This window comes from Leopardus geoffroyi, chromosome A3, assembly GCF_018350155.1.
Source record: "Leopardus geoffroyi isolate Oge1 chromosome A3, O.geoffroyi_Oge1_pat1.0, whole genome shotgun sequence".
Lineage (NCBI taxonomy): Eukaryota > Metazoa > Chordata > Mammalia > Carnivora > Felidae > Leopardus > Leopardus geoffroyi.
This window is the reverse complement of record NC_059336.1, coordinates 26,999,662-27,026,994: the sequence shown is the minus strand read 5'-3', so window position 1 is coordinate 27,026,994 and position 27,333 is coordinate 26,999,662. Positions and strand designations below refer to the sequence as shown.

Sequence of the window (27,333 nt, the reverse complement as noted above, 5' to 3'; positions counted from 1 at the left end):
TTAGCTTTCTCAGCCCTGATGACCTTCAAGAGTCCCAAGGCAGTGGTCAATGTCCTGCCCTATTATGAAATGTCCTGGGTGCATAGCATCATCACTGTGTCATTCACTTGTGCCTGCACACACGCACACACACAGGGACACAGGGGCAGGGCTGCTTCAGAGAAGGAATAAGCCTAGGCCACTTATTTCTGGGGGACTGTCCTCCATCTGTTCCTGCACTGTATACACTTCAGTTTTTACTCTCACGAATGATGAGTCACTGGAGGGTCTTGAAGTGAAGAACGACAGGACCTGATTTCTATTTTAGAAAGATCACTGGTTGTGGGGAGCCTGGGTGGCTCAGTCGGTTGAGCGTCTGACTTCGGCTCAGGTCATGATCTTATGGTTTGTGAGTTCAAGCCCCACATCTGGCTCTGTGCTGACAGCTCAGAGCCTAAATAAAGCTTGCTTTGGATTCTGCGTCTCCCTCTCTCTCTGCCCCTTCCCCACTTGCGTGTGCGCATTCTCTCTCTCTCTGAAATAAACATTAAAAAAAAAAAAAAAGATCACTGGTTGCTATATAGATATCAGATTGGGGGGGGCAGGCAAGGGCAGAAGCAGAGAGACAGCTGATCCAGTTACCCAGGTGAGAGAGGGAATGAGCAATAGCTGGGCCTTCCCACATCCCATTTCTAGTCTTTACCCAGGCTAGTTCCCCTGCCAAATTAAGAAACAGCAATAGCACATACTGGAAAGGGACTCTAGTCAGTGGTTTCCACTATTAATATAGCACTTAAAAAAAAATTTTTTTTACATTTATTTATTTATTTTTGAGAGACAGAGAGAGAGCACAAGCGGGGGATGGGCAGAGAGAGAAGGAGACACAGAATCCGAAGCAGGCTCCAGGCTCTGAGCTGTCAGCACAGAGCCTAACCCAGGGATGGAACTCACAAACTGCAAGATCATGATCTGAGCCGAAGTCAGACGCTCAACCGACTGAGCCACCCAGGTGCCCCATTAATATAGCACTTTAATAACCCCTTCAATAGCCCTGTGAAGTGAGTTCTAACAGGACCCATGTTTTACAGAGAAAACAGAGGCTCTGAGAGGTAAAAAGTCAACTGTCAAAGACTACACAGCAGATGATCAGCATCCATCCACAAGTGTATCCAAGCTCCAAAGTCCAGTTCTAAGCCCACCTTTTCCCTGACCTTAACCCAATGGGCTGGCTCTCTTTTGAGAACCTATCTAAAGGGCTACCATTTAATGAATACTCCCTGGGTGCCGGGTGCACTGCTGAATGCTTTCCATGTGTTATGTAATATTCTAATGACCCAAGGAGCCAAAACCCTGGTGAAATCCATTTTATATGTGAAAACAGTGAGGCTGAGAGAGGCAAAGTCACAGCACAAAGAAGCCATCTGTTGTCCTACTTACCTGGCACTGAGCCATCTTTTTATTACTTTCTTTTGATTGTTTTCCTTTCTTAAATGTATTTCACTTATCTTTCTCCTTTATGTTATGACCACTGGGTCAAGAGGCGAAGGCAGGTATTTCAACAGATCTTAGTGTGGCGGCTGCCTTGCTCTGAAATCTAAGGTTTTTGTCCCCTTGACCAGACTCTAAATGCCAGAAGGCTGAAGTCCACAAATAACATTTTGTTTGCCCATCCTACAGTGCTGGGCCTGGACCTTGGACTTAGGTGAAAGAGATCAGAAGGGTCCGGAGTTCTTGCCGAGGTCACAGGGCTCAGGGAAGGTGGAAGAGGGGCACCTGGGTGGCTCAGTGGTTAAGCATGTTTTTTTTTCCTCCCAACATTTATTTATTATTGAGAGACAGACAATGAGCATGGGAGAGGCAGAGAGAGAGGGAGACATAGAATCTGTAGCAGGCTCCAGGCTCTGAGCTGTCAGCCCAGAGCCCGACGCAGGGCTCGAACTCACGAACTGTGAGATCATGACCTGAGCTGAAGTCAGACGCTTAACCAACTGAGCCACCCAGGCACCCCAGCATCCGACTCTTGCTTCTGGCTCAGGTCATGATCTTAGAGTTGCGAGACTGAGCCCTGTTTGGGCTCCACACTGGGTGTGGAGTCTGCTTAAGATTCTCACTCTCTCCCTCTGCCCCTCCCGTTCCCACACATGCTTTCTCTTGCTCTCAAAAAAAAAAAAAAAAAAAAAGAATTAAAATTAGAAAAAAATTCCACACCGACACAGAAATAAATAAATAAATAAATAAATAAATAAATAAATAATAGAGGTACTACAAACATTCACCCTCCTGTGAATCCTTCTATTTCCCAAGAACACTGATCCTTTAGCTTGGGAAGCCTTGAGGACAGCTTTCTCCAAGAAAATGAACCTTCCAGCTCTCTAAAAGTGGGAGCACTGTTCCACCCAACCCCCTGCAGACAGGTGGAATACCTGTACCCCAGCCTCATTCTGAAGAGACTTGCAGAGCAGAAAGGAAGGAGCAATGACTTTCGGTTCCCGTTAAAGTGTCTAGAAGCAGCAGCTGATTCAGCTAGATGATGTCACCTTCCCAAACCTCCTGACCAGCAGCTGAGATGGTAAAAGCAGGAAACTGGGGGATACTCAGCTGGTTAAGTCCGAACATGCCTCTGGCAAAGGCCAACAGTAACCCCAGGCTCCAGAGGCATCCTCCTCAAGATGAGCAAAAAGAGTCCTCTCAGTTGGCAAGGATAGTAGGTATCATTCAAGACCCTTATCCCAAGCTTCTTCCTCTACGCTGTTTTTGCTAAGTGGCTTTCTGCACATCCTGAACTAACAATGCTTCATTCATTCCAAAGGTGGGGCAACGGAAAGAATTCTGGTTTTAGAGCCACACCAATCTGGATCTGAATCCAGGTTCTACTGTGTACAAGCTGCAGGATCCTAGGCGTGGAACGTTACCATTCCAGACCTCAGTTTCCTCACTGGAAGAGAAACTGGGGCCAACAGACCATGTACCACACAGGCTGGGTGGCAGAATTAAATGAGAAAATGCACAGAGTACCCAACACGGCTATCGACAGGTGCTCGATAAATGGCAGTCACCCTTATTCCCCTTGGATGTCTGTGAGGGAGGTGTGAAGAACATCTTCATCTACAACATTTCAAAAGGAAACAAAGGCCCAGACTGGGCACGCCGCTGTCAGAGCTGAGTATCTGCACTGGCCCAAAGCTTGGATGAGCCAAGTGCACCCCTGCCTTGCTTTTCTGTTTGCAAAATCTTTGCTTCAAATCTTCCCAGGCTGGCTCTTTCCCCTTACTTAGGTTAACTCGGGTCAACTGTCACCTCCTTAAAGAGGCTTTCCTTGATCTCCCTGCATAAAGTTGCTTCCCTAGATACTCCATTACTCAGTTTCATTTTCTTTACATTGTTTAACCTTCTATTTGAAATCATTTTATTTTACAGGCTAGCTGTCTTCCCCACTAATATAAGAGTTCTGTGACAGCAGCGTCCTTGACTGTCTTGCTCATCACAGCACCCCCAGCACTTAGCACAAAGCTTGGCATGTAAATGGTGCCCAATGAACATTTGCTGAATCACCAAAATGAAGGAATGCACCCAGGACGGTCAGAGTCTCACCTGACAAATGCCCCACACTTACTCTTCTGTTCACTGTCCGTTCAAGGTCCTGGCTCCCATTTCAGATGCTGGCACTGCTACCTGGGAATCAGTGGACTGATAGGCAGCCAGGATGGGCATCTATGCCTGGCAATGACTCATCTATTGGGATACCAGGGCTGCCGAGGAGGGCCTCGGAATCTTTTCTTGGCACTTGAGGCTTCCACAAATTTGTCTCCAACTGACCTTTCTGGTTTTATCAACTAGTAAGAGAGGGGCCAGTCCACACATACTCCCAACTGGACTACTGCTGCTCATGGGTCTCTTCTCAAGAGTCCATCCCAGTTGGCACATCTTAGCTCACGTGACCCCCTGCTGGGAGCACCAGTTCTCCCTCTCTATGGTAAGCTCCAGCTTTAATGGCCCCTCTGCTGTGATGTGCTTCTTTTACTTGGCATTTAGCATTTACTGGTAGCTTTCACAACATCTCTTTTCATGTGATGTCTTCCCTCTTTAATTTGGTTCAAAGTGTCTTAAGAACTGGGTCTTCAATTGGGTGATATCTCAATTAATCTTTTAGGGAAAAGGCTCTCTTTGAGACAAAGTTGGGGTTGAGGCAAAGGCCAGGCTCCTCCCTGCTGGACTGGCTCTTTTGGTAAATGAGAAGGAAGAGATCATGCTGCCTTAGTCCAGGAGTCCAGCTGATGAGGTGGTGAGGAAGCCAACAAATCCTGGACTATTATATGCAGTCGGGACAATCTCAAGGTCAAGTGTATGAGAGGATTTTATTTTATTTATTTATAATTTTTTTTTTAATGTTTATTTATTTCTGAGACAGACAGAGACAGATCATGAGTGTGGGAGGGGCAAAGAGACAGGGACACAGAATCTGAAGCAGGCTCCAGGCTCTGAGCTGTCAGCACAGAGCCCGATGTGGGGCTTGAACTCACAGACTGCGAGATCATGACCTCAGCCAAAGCCGGACTCTCAACCAACTGAGCCACCCAGGAGCCCCTGGGATTTTATTTTTAAAGTAGGCTCCATGCCCAATGTGGGGATCAGACTCGTAACCCCAAGATCAAGAGTTGCATGCTCCACCGACTGAGCCAGCTAAGTGCCTGGTGATTGGATTAAAAAATAAAAAAAACATTTTCAAGAATCTGGGCATAATTTAGTAATCATAACAACAGTAGAAAAACTGCTCAGTTCAAAGAGACTCAAGTATCCATTTCTGTGGACCCTATTTTAGTTCTGGCTCTTGTTTTCTTACCCATACTTTTCTTTCACCTGACATCTCTAGCTAAATCCTTCTAGTTACATGAATTTTCCTAAGTTGCCTCCAGCTCTTTGTAAAACAGAATGGGGTTCCAATAAAAAAAATAAGAGTCTAGGTTTTTTTTCCCTTTTTTTTTTTTTGAGAGAGAGAGAGAGAGAAAGAAAGAAAGAAAAAGAGCAGTAGTGGGAGAGAGGGGCAGGAGAGAGAGAGAGAGAGAGAGAGAAAGAGAATCTTTTTTTTTTTTATTAAAAAAATTTTTTTTAATGTTTATTTTTGAAAGAGAGAGAGAGACACAGAGCATTAGCAGGGGAAGAGCAGAGAGAGAGAGAGGGAGACACAGAATCCAAAGCAGACTCCAGGCTCTGAGCTATCAGCACAGAGCTCAACACGGGGCTCAAACTCACAAACTGAGATGATGACCTGAGCCGAAGTTGGAAGCTTAACCGACTGAACCACCCAGATGCCCTGAGAGAGACTCTTAAGCAGGCTCCACACTCAGTGAGGAGCCCAACATGGAGCTTGATCCCACAACCCTGGGATCATGACCTGAGCTGAAATCAAGAGTCAAATGCTCAATCGACCAAGCCGCTCCTCTAGTTTTCTTGTAAATGCTATAATGGTGTACAAAAAATGATGTTCCAAACAACTCATTATAACAATTAAAGAGAAGCAACAAAGATAATGCAAGTAAATCACTAAACACAGTGCTTGGCACTTAGCATTCAAAAGATGAGCTGAAACAACACTCTCAATTCTTATTGGCTTCACTTCTCTGGGCCTCAGTTTTCTCATGTGTAAAATGAAAACAACATCTCAAGTTTGTTCATTTGCTCAGTCATTAGTCATTTGTTCCAAAATCATTCACTGAATGTTTACTACCTGCAAGGAACAGTTTTAGAGTTTTAGGAACTACAGATAAAATAATGAACAAACCAAAGTCCTTATAATCATGACACTTGTATTCCAGTGGAAGAAACAAAAACCAAGTAAACACACAAAAGGAAAATGTCAGAGATCAGTGCTATGACAAAAAATACAAGCAGGTAAAAGACTAGATAATGTAGCAGGTAAAAGACTAAACAAAGTAGCTCAGCTACTTTAGACAAAAGGTCAAAGAGAACCTCTTAGAGGAGGTGACCTGGGAGCTGAGTCAATGGAAAGAACCAGCAAGGCACACACCAGGGCAGAGCACTCTAGGTAGCGGAAACAGCAACTACAAAGGCCCGAAGGCAGGGACAAGTGTGACGGGAACAAGGAACAGAAGAAGCCTCTGTGGTCAGGGTACAGAGAGGGAGTGGAGGAATGGATGGAGGATGGGAGAGGCAGCCAGGACCAGATCATGCAAGTCTTAGCAGACTTGGTAAGGACCCTGGGTTTTATTCTAAGTGGGTAGAGGTTGACAAGCAAGAATGTGGTAAGATCTGGACCTGGTTTTTAAAATTTTTTTTCAGTTTATTTATTTATTTTGAAAGGGAAAGAGTGTGGACACGCACGCGCACACACATGCACACACACAAACACACACCAGTGGGGGAGGAGCAGAGAAAGAGAGAGAATCCCAAGCAGGCTCCTCCCGGTCAGTGCAGAGGCAGATTCCACTCGAACTCACAAACTGTGAGATCAGACCTGAGCTGAAACCAAGAGCCAGACACTTAATCAACTGAGCCACCCTGCCCCCCTCCCTCCCCGCCCCCCCAACCTGGTTTGGCAGTAGTGTTTTTTTTAAGGTCCCTTCCCAGCTCCAAACTTCTGATTCTTTCCCTGTCATTCTAGGCTCCCATGAACTAGCTGCATGAGCAAGAAAGATGCACCCTCCTCACTGGAGAGGGCGCAAAGAGAAGGAGTGCAAAGAGAAGGAGCGGTTTCTGCCTAGGGCAGTAGTAGGGAATCTGTGCCACCTTGTTCTGCAGAAGATGGAGGGAGTGGCCCAGTCAGGGAGGGGTGGGAATCCCAGCTTGCAAAACATCCCCAAGCCACCTGTATTGTTTTTGCCTCCTGTGTGGAAGTTTCTGCCAATGACACAGTGCTCTGGAATGCTTCCCCCTCTCCCCCTCAACCATACACACACCCAATCTTCCGTTTACAGAGACACAGTTGTACTTTGCATTCCTCCCAGGATTTAGTTCAAATCTAGCCTACAGGAAATGGTCGATAAAGAGCTACTGATTGATTAATGAAGATGGGGAATATTCTCAGCCATTAAGCACATATTAATGAGTACTATGAGTACTATGTTGGTCTTTGGGGATGGAAGGTGATTAAGATGGGTTTCTTGCCTTCACTGAGCTCAGAATTCAGCAGATAGGCCAAAACCACAGACGGCTACAATGTAGGATACAAGAGTAACAGCAGCAACATTTACTGGGCCCTCCTTATCCAGAGGTAGAACACGTGGGCTTTGGAGCCAGCAGGCTTGGGTTCAACCCATGACTCCACCACTTAGTAGCTGTGTCTTTGGGCAAATTCCTTAAACTTCCCTATGCCTCACTTTTCTCCTCTGTAAAATGAGAATAGTAAGAGTACCTACCTCAGTGCTACTGTTTTGAGAATTCAGAGAATTAATACATATGAACACTTAAGTGGAACTGCACAAAAAATACTATTGTTAAAATTACTCTAACATCTGTGTTGAGCTTGACATGTATGATCTCATTTCATCCTTATGAAAAACTGAGACAGGTATTATTTTATTTCCACTTTTCAGAGGCTCAGAGAAGGGGAGGAATGTGCCCAAGGACAAGCAGCTGGTACGTGATGGAGCCTGGATTCAAATTCAGCCGTGTCGGACTCTATAGCCCAGACTGGGTGCCGACTGCAGGCTTTGCCCTGGAGCTCCATGGGCTTCCCTCACTGAGGTTTGGAGTACTGATTTCGAAAGCCAACTTCCACCACTAACTCAAACCAGAAACTGCCCCCAGGTGCCCACACACCTGCATGGACAGGCAGGCAGTTTCCTCTAGGTTGGCTTCTTGTCTGGCCCTATACATCTCTCAGTTTCGTCACTCAGCCACCAGCCTGGGGCCTCATGCCTGCACCTGCTGCTTGACCCAGTCCCAGGAGACCCTGAACTTAGACTTGGGCTCCCTCACTAGACCCTGCCCCAAAGGGCTGTTTCTGAGGACTCCCTGAAGATTTCCTTGATATGGTAACCCCTAGGGTTTCATATGAATGTGGGTGCTGTGAACAAAGGGAAATTTTTCTGGCTGAGTAGCAGACGGAGAAGTGGGTAGAACAAGGGGTGGGATGTTCTTGTTCTGAATCAGAGGTGAGCGTGGGGTGAGGCCCACTGTGCCTCATGGTTTTATGTTTAAGCAGTACTGATCCTGGCTGGGTCAGATCTCCCACTCAGCAGTCCAGCCTAGGCAGGCGAGGACATCCTGGGGTTAGGAGGGAACACTCATTTCTACTTCCCATTTGAGTCACACTCAAGAGTTCTGGCCTTGTCTGGTAATTTGACTACAGAAGGCAGTAATGGCTTAATGTCACTAAACCCTCAGCCACCAAGTGCTAGGCCTCATCATAGTTGATGACAGCGAGAGAGACAGTTTTCAGCCTCGATAAGTTCAGGGGGCCTTGCTTTCGGCTTCCTCCCAACAATCCTGTGAAAAGAGTATTGTTTCCATTTTATGGACGTTCAGACTTAAAGAAGTAAAGTAACTTGTCCAAATTCGTGAAGCCAGATAAGTGAGCCAGCTATTGCTTCTACTCAAAACATGCTTGTTGGTTGAATGAACGAACGAACGAATGAATGAATGACACAGCTATGGTTGTGACCTCGTCAAGGAACAGCAACAAGACCAAATATTTATAGTTCTCAAAGTGCTTTTTCATCTATCATCTCCCTGGGCCTCACAGCTAGCCCACGAGGGAGGCAAGGCGGGTGTTATCTTTCTGCAACAGATGAGGCAACAGGCAGAGCTTGGGCAAGAGGCTTATGGCCACACAGCAAACGAGGAGTGGAGCCATCCTGGAAAAACTCAGAGGCCTCACAACACTTTGTTTAATCGTTCAAACACACGTCACACACCTACTATGCGCTAGGTGTGCTTCTCTGTACTTCTATTTTTATTTTATTTAAAATATTTTATTTTTAAGTACTATCTACACCCAACGTGGGGCTCAAACTTATAACCTCAAGATCAAGAGTCACACGCTCCAGATGGAGCCAGCCAGGCGCCCCAACTTCTATATACTTTAAATATTCAACTCACTAAGCCTTCCACTCAGTCAACAAATAATGATTGAGTGCTTTCTATGTTCCAGGTTCTGTGGCAGGTTCTAGGGACACAGCGGTAAATAAAGCAGAGGAGGAGGGCCCTGCCTTCCTGGAGGTACTCAGCAAAGATCAAATACGCCCTATTGCCAAATGCCAGGTCAGCCACGATTACTGTGAACAGAGCATGACTTGGGGCACTTGTGGAGGAGGTGGAGGACAAGGTTATAGACCACTGGCCTCAGCTTCAGGATCTTAAAATCTCCAAGCTCTTGGTTCAAAGGATATCCACATACTCTCTCAACCTAAAAGTTTTCTCTTGGAGAGTAGCGCCCATAGTGACCACAGCAACTTGACCACCTGTGAAGACACTCTGATAATAATAGCAGTAATAGTAGCTGTCATACTTAGTATATTTACTATATGCCAGCCCCCACGCTAAGTGTTCCATGTATCTTACCAGTTATTTTCATGCTCCCAAGAGTCTTTCAAGAAAAGCACTATATATTATTACCTCCTTCTTATAAATGAGGAAACTAAGGCTAGGGGAGATAAGTAATTTGTCCAAGGATAACTATAGGGCAAGTAGGCTCCAGTACTGGTTTGCCAAATTTTGTGCCTCTTAACAGTGATGAAATTTGTCTGAAGGAGGCCATGGAGAGGCAGACACCAGGAACACCAGGAGCAGCTACTGACTGGCAGGGCTGGAGCCTCCAGAGCCCCCAAAAGATTCTTCTTCACCCCCTTCCATCCAGCCTTAACATCACACAGATGAGAAGGTAAGGAGGAAATGGTTAGGTGTGCTCAAGCTATCTCTAGGGGAATAGGAGTCTCCCTCTCTACAGAACCTCCAGGTAAGAAGTTTGTGACCTTTGTTTGCCACCCATCAACCCCCCAGAGAGAGAAAGAAGTGGGCATGGGTGGGGGTAGGGGAGTCTTTTCTCCCTTGGGTGGGTGGAGGGCACATCAAGGAAGAAGGGAGAAACCTGATTGGTTCTTTCCTTTCTTGGACAAGAAGCCCGTACATGTGATACAGTGCATATCCTTCACACGGAACCCCCTTGGGGGAATGCCAGGGCACCTTTTGGACCTAAGAAGCCTCAGAAAGGAGAGACTGGTACAGCCCTAAATTGCAAGCTAAGCTAACAATTTCTAAGCATTGTAACTAGGTCATCAGGTTCCTAGAGAAGCCAGCTGTGGCTGGGGGATGGGGAGGGCAATTTTGTAGTCTACCAAGATCCCTACTTCCCTTCAGGCCCCGCCCTCCCTGAAATCTGCACCTGCTCCCAAACTGATCCCTTCCCCCAGCTGGGCCCAGCTGTCAACGGCTCCCAAAGCCCTGCCCCTGCCTTCCATGGGCCAGAACCATGGAGGCCTCTTGGGCAGGAGGTATCTTATTGCCACCTGAGACCTTCAGAAAGGGGGTTGTACGACAGGGAAGGAGTGGCCTGTCATGGTGGGTATTTCTTGCTCCATGAGGGCAGCAAAAAAGTTGGGCCCCTTTGGGCCTTCCTAGGGTACCTTCCTGGCATTGTTGCCACAGGTGGCAGGAGACAGGTGATGTTTACCCTACTGAGACAAGAGTTGCCAAAAGGCTTCAATCAAGCCTTTGAATCTGCACCTGCCCCAGAGCCCCAAAATAACAACCCGGGCAGCCTACCTGATCCACAGGTCACAGGTGCCTCTGGCTTTTATCTCCCTGCAGTTTTCCCTGCTGTGTCCCAGCTGGCAAGAGATTCTCTTTCCCAGGCATCACTGGAGACCTGGCTGCATCCCTCTGGTATTGGGCCTCTCCCCACTGGGCCCACCTGTACTGTCAACCATCCCTATCCCTCTGCCCAGAGACTTCTGCCATCAGTCACTGCTCCCTTTTCCCTGACCAGCTTTACTCACAACCCAGACCCTCTTCAGCCAGTCTGCCCTCTTGCTACCTCCCAAACGCATCACTTTCTACCCTCCAGATCTGCCTGAGTGGTTCTTACCTACCAAGGCTGCCCTTGCACATTCCTTCCAACTACTGAAAGCCTTCATGGTCCACATCTTCCTAACAGGTAATAATGATGCCTAACATTGACTGAGTATACTGCATCAGGCACTGTGCTAGGTGGGCTACAGGGTCACTCACTCATTTAACAAATATTTGCTGAGTGTCTCCACACCAAGCACTCTGCTAGACGCTGGGGATGAAGGAAAAAAGGAGACAAAACTCCTACACTCCAGGGGACTTAGATTTTACTGGAGGAGACAGACGGTAAACATGTAAACATGGGTGGCTTCTCCAGAGGTGATAATTTCAGTCGAGACTTAAATGGTAAGATGACAGCCCTGATCAGATCTAGGAGAAGAGTGATACAGGCTGAAGAAAAAGCAATTCCATGAGAAAGACATTACTACTATTATCTTCATTAAGGGATGACTCTTATCTTCACTTTACAGATGGGGAAACTGAGGATTCAGTGTGCATTGCATTGCACAAAGCCACACTGCTGAGAAGGCTATTATTCAAGCCTTTGGTGATCTTTCCCCTCCTGACACTTTCCACTATTGGCGCAGGAGAGGGTCTGGGTTGGCAGTGCAGTTGGCAAGGGAGAAGGCGCATATTGATGATGCAGCCTGGGAGTGGAGGCCTCTGGACCGAGTCATCAATTGAATAGCTGATGGTGGAAGTGGCCTGGTTTGGCAGAGTTCCAGGGCATCTGTGGGATGCAGCCAGTGGGTCTGTCCTCTTCTGCTTCTGGAAACGACACCACAGATTTGGCACAGTTTGCCTGGAGCCATTCACCAAGTGTTTCGGGTCTATTCCTCCTGCTGCAAATGAGTTTGCTTCCTTAGGGACAGAGACATTTTTGTCATCTAACCTGCATCTAATAATAACCTCATGTTCATTGAGCAGATGCTGGCCAAGCCCTTACCCAACCTCAGGCCCTGTGCCAGGAACTCAGGGTAAAATAAGCCAGTCCAGACCTGCAAAGAAGCAATGACGCAGTGGCTTGAGGGTAGGCTTTGGCACCAGATACATCTGAGTGCGAGACCCAGATCTGCCTCCTGTAAGGTATGTTAGTGTGGACATATTATACAGCCTCTTTTTTTTTTTTTAATTACTATTATTTTTCAACATTTTTATTTTCTTTTTTGAGAGACAGAGACAGAGTGCTAGCTGGGGAGGGGCAGAGAGAGGGGGAGACACAGAATCTGAAGCGGGCTCTAGGCTCTGAGCTGTCAGCAGAGCCCGACGCGGGGCTCGAACCCAAGAACTGTGAGATCGTGACCTAAGCTGAAGTCAGACACTTAACTGACTGAGCCACCCAGGCGCCCCTATAGAGCCTCTTGAAGCTCTGGATTCTCTGTCTTGACACAGTTGTGAGGACCAAACAAGATGATTAACATCAAGGGCATAAATGTAGCACTTGGCACAGAGCAAACACTCAACACACAGTATCTGTTATTATTATTAAAAAGCACTTTTAAATTTCACTTTCTTGCTTAAGCCTCCCTTACTCTGATGAGTTGGTATTCTCTCAGGTTTAAGGGTGAGAACTTGAAACTGATATGCCTAGTACTTATGTAGTAGAGCAAGAAATCAAGCTAAGCTTCAAGTCTGAGTCCGGAGTTTTATCTATGGGTGTGTGGAAGGTGATCAGTACACACTAACTATAATGAACCTTGCCTGGTGTGTCTGGCAATAGAGGGGGTAGACGGGTGATACATATAGCCTGACTCAGATGGCAGAAGGATACTAGCAAGGCCCCAGGTGTGGGGCACGGAAACAGACCACTGAGGGACGGGACCCAGGTCTACTCACCCCAGTACCCACAGTATCCCCAGCACTTAGCACATGTAAAACATTCATCAGTACTTGCTGCTTTAACAAATGAAATAAAACTCTAAGGACAGCTCCAAGCAATGAACAGCCGTAGGGAAGGCAGACATTATATATGACATTCAGGCCTTAAAAGCCAGAAAAAGACTTGTAAGACTGACTCTGCCATTTACTGTGGGACAAGAGTCCTTGCCTTAGTTTCCTTCCTGAAATGGGTCTAAACATACCCACCTCACCTACCTCGCTGTGAAATGATGTATACAAAGGAGGCTGGTAAATTACACAGCGTTCACACGCATATAAAAGCTACTATCATCACGCTACAGACTACTAAGGCAGTAAAGTGTTAAAAGTGTCACCTCGAGTTTGAAGCCCAGGTCGCCCTGGTATTAGCTTATGAGGCCTAGAGCATGTCACTTTTCTCCGAGCCTCAGTTTTTCCCAACCATAGAATGAAGATAACCTTGTAGGGCTTTTAAGAAGGGTAGAGAAAAAGAACACAGGGTTTGGAGTAAGATGGTCTTGGTTTCAAATCCTGACTCTGCCTCCTGCTAAGTAAACCCTCCAAATCTCAGTGTCCTATAATGGTAAAGTTGTCAGGACAGTAACAAAGAGATGATGTTGGTAAAAGGCCTGTCACGTAAGTGGCACTGGATAAATACCCACCATCATCTAAACACTGGTACAATGGGGGGCAGGGGCCGAGTACTTAAAAGTGGGAGCTTGGAAACTACTCTCCCAGGCTTTGCCACTTACTACCTCTACCTGTGCTACCTTGCGTAAGTTGCTTAACTTCTCTGTACCTCAGTTTCCTCATTTGTAAAATGGGGTTAATAACAGTACCAACTTTAAAGTGCAGCTAGACGAATGGAATAAATAAATACATATAAAGCACTCTGAACAATGCCTGGCATAGAGTAAGCACTTGATAAATGTTAGGTGCTATTAATAGTAATGTTAACAATAATATTAATCACCAAGTGGAATAAGAGGGAGGGACTGTTTAATCCTGGGATGTGGGCATCCCATGGAATAATTCCAGGGAAGTCCCTGGACAGCTCTGTAGTCAAGTTTTCAGCTGCTGAGAGAAAGACTCTTCCAAGGAAAGGACAGGAGGCTGGGGGGCGGGGGGGGGGGGGGGGGGGGGGGGGGGGGGGGAGGGTTCCTGAGCAAAAATCTCAATCCTGCTGACCAGGAAGCCAGCCTCTGGGGAGACAAGTCAGGCTCCTTGGAAGGGACACTGTGTTCCTGGCTCCGCCTGGCCTGACGGGGGGAACAAAGGCACGTGTGTGTGGCCAGGGAGGAGGGAGGGGAATGTTTCCCTTTCAAGAGCGGAACAAAGGATCTGAGGCATAGTTGAGTGCGTTCCAATCCCCTCCCAAGCTAGCTCCCATTCCTCAGATGATTGTCCAACAAGGTTTTCAACCTTCTAGCTTCCTCTTGAAAGGTGAAGGGGGGAGGGGCTGATTCCACTTCACTCCATCCTCCGTCATCAGTCTCCAAGAGGCAGGATTTATATGTGCCAAACCTCTAAGATCTCTCTTAGGAGTCTCCATCCTGTGCAGGGGGATGGAGCAGGGGGGGGGGGGGGGGGTAGGGATCTCAGGGGAAACTCAGGGTTAATGGATGACACAAGGCACTGCAAGTGACAGGCTTAATGTCCCTCTAGGGGGAGTCCCAGACTGAAACTGCTACTGAGTGATGGAGCCTGGGAGAGAGATGGAGTTCTGGCCGGCCCCCAGAACAGAACTGTTCTGACAGAACTAACTGGAAATGCATTTTCAAATCTTAAAGGGTTGACCAAGGGCTGGGGAGAGAAGCTAGGTGAAGGGTGAAGGGGGAGGGAGCAAAGAAAGTAACTGACAAGAGGAAAGGGAGGGACACGTCCAAAAAAAGTAGTTTGTGGGGAGGGGGGAGTCTTTAGGGACATTACTTTCCAGTTTCTACACTCTCACCAGCAGGAATCGGCTGCAGGGCTGGGACAGGAAGCAGTCCATGGAAGTCATTGCAATGGCATTTCCTGAAGAGCGAGAGAAAAACCTCTAGTTCCGAGGGGAGCTCTGGAGTCTGCCCAAAAAGCCTTGTAGCTTGGAGCTAGCTGTAAGGCTCCAGCTTGGCCTGAGAGTCTCATCAGGGATGAAACCAAGTACCAGAAGGTCCCAGAGGCAGTTTCTTTCTGCAAAAACACTATTTGCAAAAATCAATATGTAATAAACGGGAAGCCAGAAGGAGCCCTAGGATGTGGCTGCTGTTTGCTGCTGATACTGATAGTCACTACTCTGAGAACATTAAGAAGTAGATTAACTCACTGAGTCTTCAGAACAAGGCACTATCATTGCGGCTATTTACAAGTTAAAAGACTTGTCCACGGTCACACAGCAAGTAGGTGGTCAAGTGATCCACAAATCCAAACCCTGCCTCTTCCTCCCGATGTGTAACCTTGGGCAAGCCATTTCACCTCTCTCAGCCTGATTTCCCTTCGGCTCACCCTGCTGCGTGGCTATATGCATCAAAAAGGCAAGGTGGATATGAAAGCGCTTTGGAAGTTGCAAAGTGCTACATAAATGTAGATTATTACTGTGGGGTCAGTGAGAAAGTACCCTGTATTGACACTGGAATTACTTAATTTTTATAGCTCAAGTGCTGTAGCTGTTGATAGGAAAGAGCCATCCTCAAATGTAATTAATATGCCTTAATGGTGGAATTGGCCACAAGGCTTAAGGCCAGTGACAACCAGATTCCTACCTAGACTGTCCACTTCAACCCTCTGTCCTACAGATTTGGGGGAAACTGGAGCCTGGGGGTGAAGTGAGTTGGCCAAGGTAAGACAGTGAGTCAGAGCAGAATGACAGAACAAGGATCCTGACTCTATGACCAGTGCTTGTACCACCACAGCACAGAAACACCATGGACTCCTGCCATGACAAAAACACTGCTAGGACCCTGCCCTGAGGATGTGCTGGAGGGGCATGGAGCCCAAAAAAGGAGAATCCATGCTGAATGGGTTTCTGACTTGAGTTCTGGGGTAAAAATGATAGGAATTATGCTAACAACATGTGCCAGGCTCTACACATCTTGGGCGTGCCTCATAAGGTCTTTGTCATGACCTGATGAAGCAGATATCATCTGCCCCAAGGTTCAGAGAATTCAAGAAGCTTGCCCAAGGTCACACAGCTAGATGTGGGTGAGCTAGGACCTAGGCCCAGACAACATTTCAAACAGAAATATTGCTAGAATGGAGGACAACCATTCAGGATACCACATTTGGACAGAACTATCGCTGAAGAACATCTAGCTTATTTAGCCTCGATTTCATGACCTCCTAGTGGTTAAAAAATGTGGCCTCCATCAACATGCCATGTGCAAGCTTGGCCATATGCTCTTAGTCCCTTCTTACAACTCGCACTTCCGTCTCCTGATCCAAACCACTATTCTTTCTAACCTGGCAGTTGCACCAACCTCATCACAGGGTTCCTGGCTGCAGCCCTTGCAGAATTCAGATCACTTTACCCATGCTCCAAACTTTTTTCTGGTCTCTCACTCATTCAACTACAGCCAAGTCCTCATCGTGGCCTGTAATGCCCTGTGCAATCTGGCTTTTGGCCACCTCTCCCCCTTCAATCCCAATCACTCTCCCTCTTGCTAGTTCTTCTCCTGCCACATTCTTCAGGTTTGGGCTCAAATATTACTTTTTGCTGAGGCCTTCCCTAACCACTCTTAAAACTGCAGCCCCACCTCCCTTGCTAGGCATGCCCTATACTTCAACCTGCTTTATTTTCTTCACAGCGCTTACTCTCACTTGATATGTTATATACGCATAACTACATGTTTGTTGTCCGTCTCTCCCCACTAGAATGTGAGCATCACAAGGGCAAAACTTCATTTTACTTAAGGCAGTACCCCTAGTACCTAGGACAGCCTGTGCATAGAAGCTCAATAAACACTGTTTGAATCAATGACTGAACCATCAGGTAAAGGAGTTTCCATTACTATTATTCTGGTTTCTGGTTTGATAGCTGTGTTTCTTCAGAAATTTAGTGGGCATCTCTTTCATTAGGTGCCTGCTATGCCCAAGGCCTCTGGGCAAGATACAGACTTGACCTTCAGGAAAACCCCTAAATCCGGCAGAGATATGATCGTGTTAGAAATGTCTTCTTTACACTCATTTAATACTACCACTGTTTTTTTCTCTCATTTATTCGAGTTCTGCTGGGTATTTTACCAATAAAAAAAGGCTTAGGCCCTCTTCCCAGATATTTGAAACTGGTGATCATATTCTCCTGAGTCTTCTCTTCCCCAGGCTAAACAAAAAGACCCAGTGGAATTGTCTGACTCAGGTCTGCCAACTGGGAACGGGGAAGACAGACTGTCGGCTACAGGGACAGAAGAGAAGTGGCTCCAGGAGCAGAGTGACTCCTTCAAAGAAAAAAGAGGGAGTCCCGAGGGAGGACTCTGGAATTAGGTTGGAGGTTGGGGGTGGGGACAGGGCCCTGCTAATTAAGGTAGTAGGAGATTATGCTTCTGTCGAAGAGCAGCTCACTGGGAATTACCCCTAAATCTATCCAGGCTAAACCCGGACAAGACCATGGTTGCTGAAAGAAAGCCCCATGATGGAAGGCTGTGGGTACTCAAAATTGCTGAAGTCCATCGGTCTCAGGACAGATACCTGCTGGGGAAAGGACAGCTGACAACCGCTGCTTCCTGCAGCCCAAACAAATGTGGTGACTGTCCACACAAAAGAAAAGAAAATCTTCTGGGTTCTGTCAAGACCCCCTGAAAAAACACCTGGGTAATTTTCTAGCAGAGGCTGAAGGGCTCCATGGGGCCACTGGGGAAATTAGTCCCAGGAAGTCTGGAAAATTCTGTGATGGTGACAGAATTTTAAAAGCAATGTCAAATGTACATCCAGGAGAACTGGGTGTTTTGAGGTGGAGTCCCTGAGGCATTTCTACCTCACTTTGGGACCTGAATGAGATTACTAAAAATTTCCACGTTTGGGGTTTCTAATGGGGTTTCCCCAAGAAAACCGCAGAACTGCCAACAGCTGCTGAGATCTGCAAAGGTCACTGAGGTGCTTCAGCTAAGCATATACCCATGCCAAAGAAGCCAGAATAGGCAAGAAGAAACCGATAGAAACTAGAAGACCACAGAGCCATGCAACCTGGGAAAGGCCAAATTACGCTTCCTCTCCCCACACACTGTTCATTGCTCTCAGCAATGGTATTTCCATCAGGCTTAGGGGTTTCCCAGGCACAGCGATCCCAAAATGGCCTAGTCTACCTGGGTCCTCACCCTAAAGCTGTCCACATTCCCATTGAAAGCCCCAGAAACACTCTGTTCCTACAGAGAAGGTCACATCATATTCCAATCTAGATGATTATCTCAGGAGCTGGCTTTGTTTCTTGAGAAACTCTGAGGCCAAAGTTCAGTTTTCTGAGGAAGAGAGCCCACTCATTAAAGAGGTGCTTCTTCCACCCTACAATTAAAGCCCAGGAAGGGCTTTTGTTCTAGATCCTTTACTAGAGTCAAGCTATGGCAGGTGGCTATCATTATTCTATTTTACAGGTGAGAGAGATGGATGGGCAACAGAGACAAACAGGTTCAGCATCTTGCCATGTGACTCCAGTAAGGCCGTGGTGTGGCTGTGACTGAAATTCCAGTCCTTGGAACCCACCCACAATTAAGTAGACAGATCTGAAGCAGGCCACCTTCTCCCCACATGCACATGATTCTTATCTAAGCCTGAGAGGGTTTAACCATGAAAAAACTAACAAGAAGGTCACTCTGGCTAGGCAAAACCTTTAATGCCCACTTGAGTTTTACCAGTGCCAGAATCAGACTACCTGGGACCTGCTATGGCCAACAAAGGCACTGTTCTACCTGCACAATGCCAGCATCACAGACCAGAGTGAGTACCTCCACAGGCATGTTTTGTTTGGCCTTACTGCATCTCTGGCTTTCTGTGCCAGCATGTCTGGGTCACTTTGTTACTCCCAGGACAACCTGATATGGGATGGAAAAGACTTCAAGCTTTGGAGTCAAGCTGACCTAGGTATAAACTCTCACTCAGTCACTTAACTGGTTGAGGGATACCTGGAGCCAGTCATTTAGCTATCAGGAGTTTCACATGTCAACTGGGAATAAACCCCCCTACCTTGGAAAGTTATTGTGTGGGTTCTATGAAATAGCATGTCATTTCCACGAGGGAAGATACCACGTGCAGCTTATGGCCAGCACAGTGCCTGCCTCATGGTAGATGCTCAATAAATTTTGGTTGCATAAATAAAAGACCCAACACAATGCCTCATACATAAGATGTACTCCATAAAGGTTCATTTCCTTCCCCTTTCCGGTAGGGATGCTAAATTTAGAGCATACCCCAAGGTGATAATGGCCCACAAGTCCTACACTCGTGGATCCACCACAGCCTCCAGGAAGGTTTTGAGATGCCACTGCAGCAGCCAGTCTGTGCAGCTCAAACAGGATGGGTGGGTAGCTTCTATCCAAAGGATCCCCAGCCAAATGTTCTTTATGCCCTGGCCTCAGGGAGCATGTGTGCCGAGAAATGGTGCTGACATAACTTGCTCTTCTGCACACAACCCCTCTGTTCACCAAGAGGAAGTAACATATGGTATGTTGTCTAACGGGCTCTGAAAATCCTTGAGCAAAGAGACAGAACATGGAATTTCAATCCAGGGGCGATCTGATGAACTCACCCTATGCTGCTGTGTCTAAAACCTCTTTCTACGTACAATACTGGGCGACTGGCAATTCTCTGATCCACGTAGCCCTCTGCAGAGGCTGGCCGACGGAACAGGCTCCTCTCCCAGACTGTCTTTTGTTAATAGCTGGCAACAACCCACCTGGTATTAGCACCACTGTCCAAAGACAATAGTTGGGCAAGGTGGGCATAAGGCCCAAGTCTACCAGGAGATGCCTCAGAGGGTGTGTCTAAAGCGCTGGAATCCCATCCCTCCTGGAATCAGCTGAACAAATATTTGCCCCCAAAGAGAATCAAAGCAGGAGGGAACGGCGAGGTCATCACACAAACCAACAGGAACTATTTAATCATTTATCCCCCCAGGGAGTTCATTTACAGAATGGCTTTCAAGTCTGGTCGGCCTTAGCTGGAGAGCTCTCCACCTTTACCTCCCCAACCCCACCCCAGTCATCTGACCTCTACAGACTTGACCCCTTTGTATTTTACAAGAACTAGCAGCAGGAAGAGTTAATGAAGTTGCAAAGAAATGGGAAATAAGACGGGGGAAGGGTTCCAGGGCAAACTAGGAGGTCTCTTGCTCAGAGGTAAACTGAAGTGCCACGCCCTAGGCCCAGCCTATGGATAATTTGCATTCTTGACATTCCAGAGTCCCCGGTGCAAGGCCCCTTCCACCTCAGCTCCTTCAATAGATGACTTATTTCCCAAAGACTGCTCAATTTTCTGGGTATTCTGAGGGGACCAAATACCTCTCATAAGCCCTGCACCTCCCCTACGCAGGGACAGAAGCAAGGAAATTAGGACCCATCTCACTGTGGAAGAGCAAAAACTGCCTATAATGACCATTGGTAAAGAACCTCTCACCACTGTCTCCTCCTAATTTGGTGATGGGCAAGAGAATTCTTCCTCCCTAAGAAAGGAATGAGGCATGACTCCTGGGCCTAGAAAGTGCGTCTGGAACCAGTAACAACTACTACTATGGAAACTTGCTGGTGCCAGTCACTGCGCACATTAGCTCCGAGATTTACAATATCCTACAAGGCAAAGAGGGCTTGCCACGTTTTTTTAGTGGAAGAAACCGAGGCTCAAGGTAAACTGGCCTGTCCAAGGTCACACAGCTGGTTAAGTGACCGGGCTGGCACTGAAGCCTAGGTCAGTCTGTTCCCGAAGTCTGTCTCTGAATCTCAATGTCCCAAAGACCGGGTTCTCGCTTTGCCAGCACACAGTGCTCCATGAAGAGGCCCCAGGGCCCTGGCCGGAAAGCAACAGGCAGAACAGCTGGAGCTCCCCAACCGACCCCAGGCAGCGAGGTGCAAAGTCCCCGGGCTTAATGCGTGACACAGCAAGAGCTCGGCAAACAGGCCAGCCATGCAGAAAGTTACATACTTGGGAGCAAAGGAACATAGGGGAGCAGCGCAAACACGGCCAGCCCACTGGCACAGCTTACATTGCCCTAGAATCTGACCATCCTCAGCCATCCAAGCCAGTGGGAACTTCTGCCTGGCCGTGCCCTGTTCTGAGAGGAGAGGAACATGTATGCAAACTCTGAAATAAAGGGGAACTTGAGTTGTGGGAGGGAAGCCCAGGACAGGACTGACATCCCGGGGGGAGTAAGAATGGAGGGGCTCACAGGCATTACACTCAGCAGCCCTTTCTGTGGTGAGGGGAGCACTGACTGGACTCACTTCCCACTCGCAAAGATTTGGGGCCAAATAAACACACAGGTTGTTTTCTTCCGCTGGGAAACTGGAACACAAGTATGAAAGAGCGGGGCCGTGAGGGTGACCGGAATGAAAGCTGCCTGGTCCTTCAAGATCTAGGTCATCTGTATTTGAGAACAGCTAACCTCTTGTGGTGCAAGGAGGCCGGTCACAAATCCTTAACAAACAATACCTCCAATAATCACCCGGCACAACAGTATGGAGAAGCAGGGGAGAGGCTGTTAGGGATCTCTGACCAGAAGCCAAGAGAAAGAGACACACAAGGGGCGTGGTCCTTACCCAGCCGCCGTTCTCCTGGATCCAAGGCTCTAGGTGGTCGTTCAGGTAAGTGGCCATCCAAGTTGCGATCCGACTCACCAATACCTGCATCTCCTTGTCTACGCTTTCCACGCACAGTGCCCCACCGAAGGAGAAAAAGGCCACAATGCGACCCCAGTTCACCCCATCCCGGAAGAGTTCGTTCACTACCTGCTCAAAGCTCTGATATGCTGTCCCTGGGGTGATGTGAAGCTGGGATGTCAGGTCGCTGAATGCCCGCCGGTACCTCAGTTCAAACTCATCCCCGGCCTCCCTCAGCGCCTGCTTCACCGCTGCCATGGGGATCACCTCCCGGGCATCCAAGCTGCTGCTGTGGCCAGTGGCTCCATTCACCGCAGGGCTGTCCGCCAAGTGCCAGGATGGGTTGCCATTGATGGCACTGGGGGTCTCCATCTCTGATTCAGTCCCTTCTGGGGCCTCAGTTCTGTTCTCTTCCACATCACTAAACTGACTCCAGCTGTATCCTTTCTGGGAAAGCTTGTAGGAGAGAAAGTCAACCACCAGCTCCCGGTTGCTCTGAGACATTTTTATAATAGGGATGGGCTCGACCAGTCCATTGTCCAAAACACCTGCTCACTCACTGAGTCTGGACTCTGCTTGGTGGTTCTCTTCTGAGATCCAAAGCCAAGATAAGGTTCTGATGGAAGAGAAAGAGCTTCAGGAAAAAAAAAAAATTAATATGCATGCCATTTACCCTACAATATCCCATTCCCCCTGGAGGTACCAGAACTGGTTTCTTTGTGGCTCTTAGGAAGGTCTGGGTCTAGCTTCCAGGAGACTTCAATGAAGTCAAATTGAAAGCACCAGTGGGCTCTTTCTGAATCATCACACAGGCTTTTTTTTTTTTTTTACTCCAGCCACCCCTTTTTCTCCGAAATGCCTTCCTCAGAAAGTCACCCGCACGGGCAGTCTGCCCCCCATCCCCACCCCCGCACCACCTACATTCAAATCCGTCTCAGGCGACCGCAGGCAGGTGCAACCCCCGGAAGATCTTTTGTAACATAGGTCGGGAGAAGAGGTGGCAGCCGGGATGCCGGCAACTCAGCCGGCCTCACGGCGGCTGGCAAAAAAAGGAGCTCTGGCCGGAGGGATCATGCGACCCGGCAGGCTGGGAGCCCAGAAGGCGATACAGGAATTACGAAGCTCAGGAACCGGCCCCCTCGCTTGCTTCCTCCTCCATCGCCCGGATCGAGGGCGGCCACTCGGCAGCGGCCTCCTGCCACCCGAGAGCCCAGCCCCCTCGCTCTTGCACGCCCCTTGGCTCTCCGCCTCCTACTGGGAGCCAGGAGAACTCTCCCGGAGGTGGCTGGTGTGGGGTTTAGGTTTTTTGTTGTTGTTGTCGTTTCTATTTAAGTACCAGCCCGGGGTAAGGCTTCCAAAACCCTGAAGGTACTTCTCAATGGGGTTCAAGGTTTCGAGAAGGGACAGAAGGAGGGGGAAACTGCCTCGGATCTGCGGTCTGACTTCGGAAAGGCCATCCCCGGGCCTTTCCGGGAGGCTGACGGCCGGGGACCCCCCAGAAACACCGCCGATTTTCTTTGAATTCCCCAAAGGCCCTGGATGTAGCGGCGGTGGTGGGGGATTGCCGGGTCCTCCATTCCCCGCACGGACACAATGGCCGCCGGCGCCCTGCACAAAGAGGGGGTGAGGGTGAGGCTCCGGGCCTCTCCTCAGGTCAGGGAGAGGGCCTGAGGCCTGCTCGAACGTCTCCCCCCGACCCCCCGCCCAGCTGAGACCACGTTTTCCTGAGGACAGGCCCAAGGTGGCTTCCTGGCGCCCCGGGAGGCCTTGGGGGCCGGGGGCTGCACCTCTCCGGAGCCCGGGGCGGGTGGGCTGCGGCCTGGTGGCTTCTCCCGCGCGCTAGGCCGGGTACCCGCCGGGCCACCGCCCCGTTGCCAGGCAACCGCTCTCCCTCAGGGGCGCCCCCTAGACCTTTCAAGAAGGAGGGGTCTCGCCCCCGGCGGTCCGCCCCGGCGTAGCCAATCCATAAGTCCAGTCGGCACGGAAGCGGGACGGCGAGGGCTCCCATTGGGCGCAGCGCCTGCCACGCACAGGGGAGGCGGTGCTCTCACCTGCGAGCCCCGCGAGCCGTGGGGGGCCACGTCCCCCCTTCATCGGCCAGGTAGTTTCCAGACGCGAGGGCTCTTCGTAGCCAAGTTCCGCGCTGCGGACCCGGGCCGGCCTACCTGGCTGACGGCTCGTGCTGTCTCTTCCGAACGAGCCGGCCTCAGTTTCCCCTGAAGAGACCGGGGGAACTTGCAAGCTCAGTCACTTCCGGTGCCGCGGCAGCGCGCGCGAGCCCGAGACGCAAAGGGAGTGCGCGCCTTGAGGACTGGCGTCAACACCTGGGAGGGAGCGCCCCCTTGCGGCAGATCTGGGGAATATGGAGACGCAAAAAAAAAAAAAAGTCAACGTTTATATTCACATTTCGGTGCGTTCATTTAGTCAGTGTCCTCTATCTGTGTTTATATATCTAAAAAGCGTCGCGTTATAACTAAGAACGTTGTGTCTGGGATTCCAACTCTGTCAGCTGGGGAAGTTATTCAACTGCTCTGTGCCTCAATTTCCTTAACTGTAAAATAGGTGAAAACACAACCTCCCTCACTGAGTTATTGTGAGGATTGGAAGAGTTGTTGTTTGTAAAATCTGTAGCACAGTGTGTGGTCCATAGTATATGCTGCATAAATGTATTCAACAAATGTTTATTATTTGGGTTGCTGAAGATAGAAACAAGACAAGACATGATCCCCGCTTTCATGAAGACTTAAACCCTTGAGCTGGAGACAGTAAACAACTAAGAAAATACACAAACAAGGAAATTTCAAATAGTGACTAGTGCTATGAAAGAAGTAAATCAGGTTATTGTCATAGAGTGAAGGGAGTGTGCTGCTTTAGACTGGGTACCCAGGGATGTAAACCCTGCCCTGCCAGCCCAGTGAGGGAGGGATTTGTTCAACAATTGCTTATGTGGGATGGCCAGGGGTGGCATCTTGGAAAAGAGACCTAGAACCCAAGACTTAAAATATAAGAAAATGCTGACCCATGGTGAGAAACTAGAGAACAGCAACCTCGGTAGAGGGAACAGCTTAATGCAGAATGTTCTTCAGAACAGGAAGATGTTGACATGTTCCAGAAACTGGAGAAGCAAGTTGAGGGAGGGGAAATGTGGCATGGCAGGAGGTTGGAAAGTTGACCATAGAAGTGAGTTAGACTTGAGTCTAAACATTGAGAGGTGTTTTATGTTAAATTAATTAATTAAAAATAGGTATACGGGAACACTGAATATTAGAAATATACAAAGGGCTCCTGGGTGGCTGAGTTGGTTAAGCAACCAACTCTTCATTTCGGCTCAGGTCATGACCTCATGGTTTGTGGGATCAAGCCCCACATCAGGCTCGGCGCTGACAGCGCAGAGCCTGCTTGGGATTCTCTCTCTCTCCCTCTGTCTCTCTCTCTCTCTCACTGCCCCTCCCTCTCTCTCTCTCTCTCAAAATAAATAAATAAACTAAAAAAAACTACTTTTAAAAAATAAAAATATACAGAGAGCATAGAATGAGAAAAGTAAGTCCTCTTCCCACGTCTGCTTTCCAATCCACAGTTCCCCCCACATCAATCACTTTCTTCTGTAGTCTTTCAGAGATGGTCACTGTATTCACAAGCAAATTATGTGTACAGATTTTTTACACAAATGCTAGCTTGCTATAGACACTTCTACATCTTGCTCTTCTGGCTGAGCTCTACATTTTTGGTCTGCCTCGATTTAAAAAAAAAAAAAAATTTAACATTTTATTTATTTTTGAGGCAGGGAGAGACAGAGCATGAACAGGGGAGGGTCAGAGAGAGGGAGACACAGAATCTGAAACAGGCTCCAGGCTCCGAGCTGTCAGCACAGAGCCCGACGTGGGGCTCGAACTCACGGATCACGAGATCATGACCTGAGCCGAAGCCGGCAGCTTAACCGACTGAGCCACCCAGGCGCCCCTGCCTCAATTTTTAAAATTAACACACAACTTTATATAAACACCTGCCTTAATTTACTTGCCTAATATTCTCTTTGGGTACATTTGGGTAGTTTCCATTCCTTTCTTACTACAAACAATACTATAACTCATCCATTCGTTATTTTGCGTATGTGGGAGTTTATGTTAGGTACATTCCTGGAAGTAGAATGCCAGTAAGTGAGTACACGAACTTGTTTTTGTTTTGTTATAATGGATATTGGCAAAGTCCTCTCCCATCAGTTGTACCAGTTTGTCCTCTCCTGTCAGTGAAATATGAGAGTGCCTTGTCCTCACATCCTGAACTGCAGTGTGTTGCCACTGAGATAGATAAAAACGAAGAGGCACTTTTATTTTTCTTTCTTCTTTTTATTTTTTCACCAAGAGTGAAGTCGAGCAATTCTTCGTATTGATGAGTCTTCTGGGGGGAGTTTGTTGTGGTGAATTCTCTATTCATTTCATTTGCCCTTTTTTTCAGTTGGTCTTTCCATTGAGCTTTGTGTCATTGATTTATAGGAATTTTTATCCTTTTTTTTCTACATCTAAGCTGTAAATATTTTTCCAGTTTATTTATTACCATGGACAAACTTTTACTTCGTATGTATTTTAATGTATCAGTCTTTTCCTTTGTGGCTTCCAGGTTCTATGTCATTCTTAGGAAGACTTTCTTCAATTCAATATTAGAAAAAAAAAATTCTCTGTACTCATCTAGCTTTCACCTGGCTTCATATTTTATATTTCAATCCTGTGCCATCATAAAGTCACTTTGGTATATAGGCTGTGAGGCAGGAATCCACAATTTTTTTTTTTCCAAATAACTACCCAGTTACCCCATGACTATCATCTTTTCCCAACTCATTTGATATGTCTGTATTATCATAATCTACATTCCCAAGTGTATGGGGCCAATTTCTGAACTTTCTATTGTGTTCAATGGGAGAGTTTTAAACTGGGGCAGGATGTGATCTGCTTTCCTTTTTGAAACCTCCAGTGTCAATATGAAAATTATCATCATGGAAGTCTATGATGTGCTTTGGGGGTCCAGCAGAGGGCAGATCAACCCAGCCCAGAGACATGGGCTTTATTGAACTGGTCCTTAAAAGGAGAAAAGGATTTTGCCTGGAAGAGAAGGGAGGTAAGGGGCATTTTAGGCAGCAGGCACTGCCTGAGCAAAGGCATGGAGGTCTAACCTGAGAGTCAATGGTGTGTTCTAGAAATAAATTGGGACGGCTGAGAAGGGAGTGGTGGTAGCAGAGACTGAATGTAAATGTGTAAATGCGTGTTCAGGACACTGCATAGACACTGGAGGAGCCAGCCAGGAAAGGACGTGAAGAGATTTATATTTTGGAAAGATGGATAGAGCCTTTTGGGAAGGGAATTTTGCAATATTTACCAAAAGCCTTAAACATCAGTCTGGGAAGATCATTGAGAAATGATCTTTGATTGGAATTGAATTTAAGAAGTGAAATGCATCCAAAGATTTATCCACAGAGATGTTTGTGCAAGGTTATTTATAACACCAGAAAGAAACATTAAAACTAAGAAGGGCAATAAATAGGGTGACGGTTTGCATGGGTTAAATTCCCACATTAAGATTGTTAACTGAGGTATATTTAATATAGTGGGAAAAGTCTCCAAACATAACACTTAAAAATTACAAAAATTGTGATTTATAAAAATATATGTTACATGCAAGATGTAGTAGAAGGAATTATACCAGA

At 47.6% G+C, this 27,333-nt stretch overlaps 1 protein-coding gene across 6 annotated transcripts in view; it reads right to left on the bottom strand.

Annotated features, from left to right (window-relative positions):
- Window positions 1-23,917, bottom strand: part of BCL2L1 (BCL2 like 1) — a 48,379-nt gene extending 24,462 nt beyond the window's left edge. The window contains exons 1-2 of one of the 6 annotated variants that reach the window (XM_045444961.1): window positions 23,801-23,917; window positions 21,576-22,269 (exon numbers count right to left, since the gene is read on the bottom strand). In XM_045444961.1, the coding sequence (XP_045300917.1) occupies window positions 21,576-22,139 (564 nt within the window). In that variant the 5' untranslated portion in view covers window positions 22,140-22,269; window positions 23,801-23,917. Of the gene's footprint in view, window positions 1-21,575; window positions 22,270-22,556; window positions 23,558-23,686 lie in introns of those variants that run through there. The other 5 variants (XM_045444960.1, XM_045444963.1, XM_045444962.1 and 2 more) reach the window with 5 other exon arrangements.
- Window positions 23,918-27,333: the final 3,416 nt, after the last annotated feature.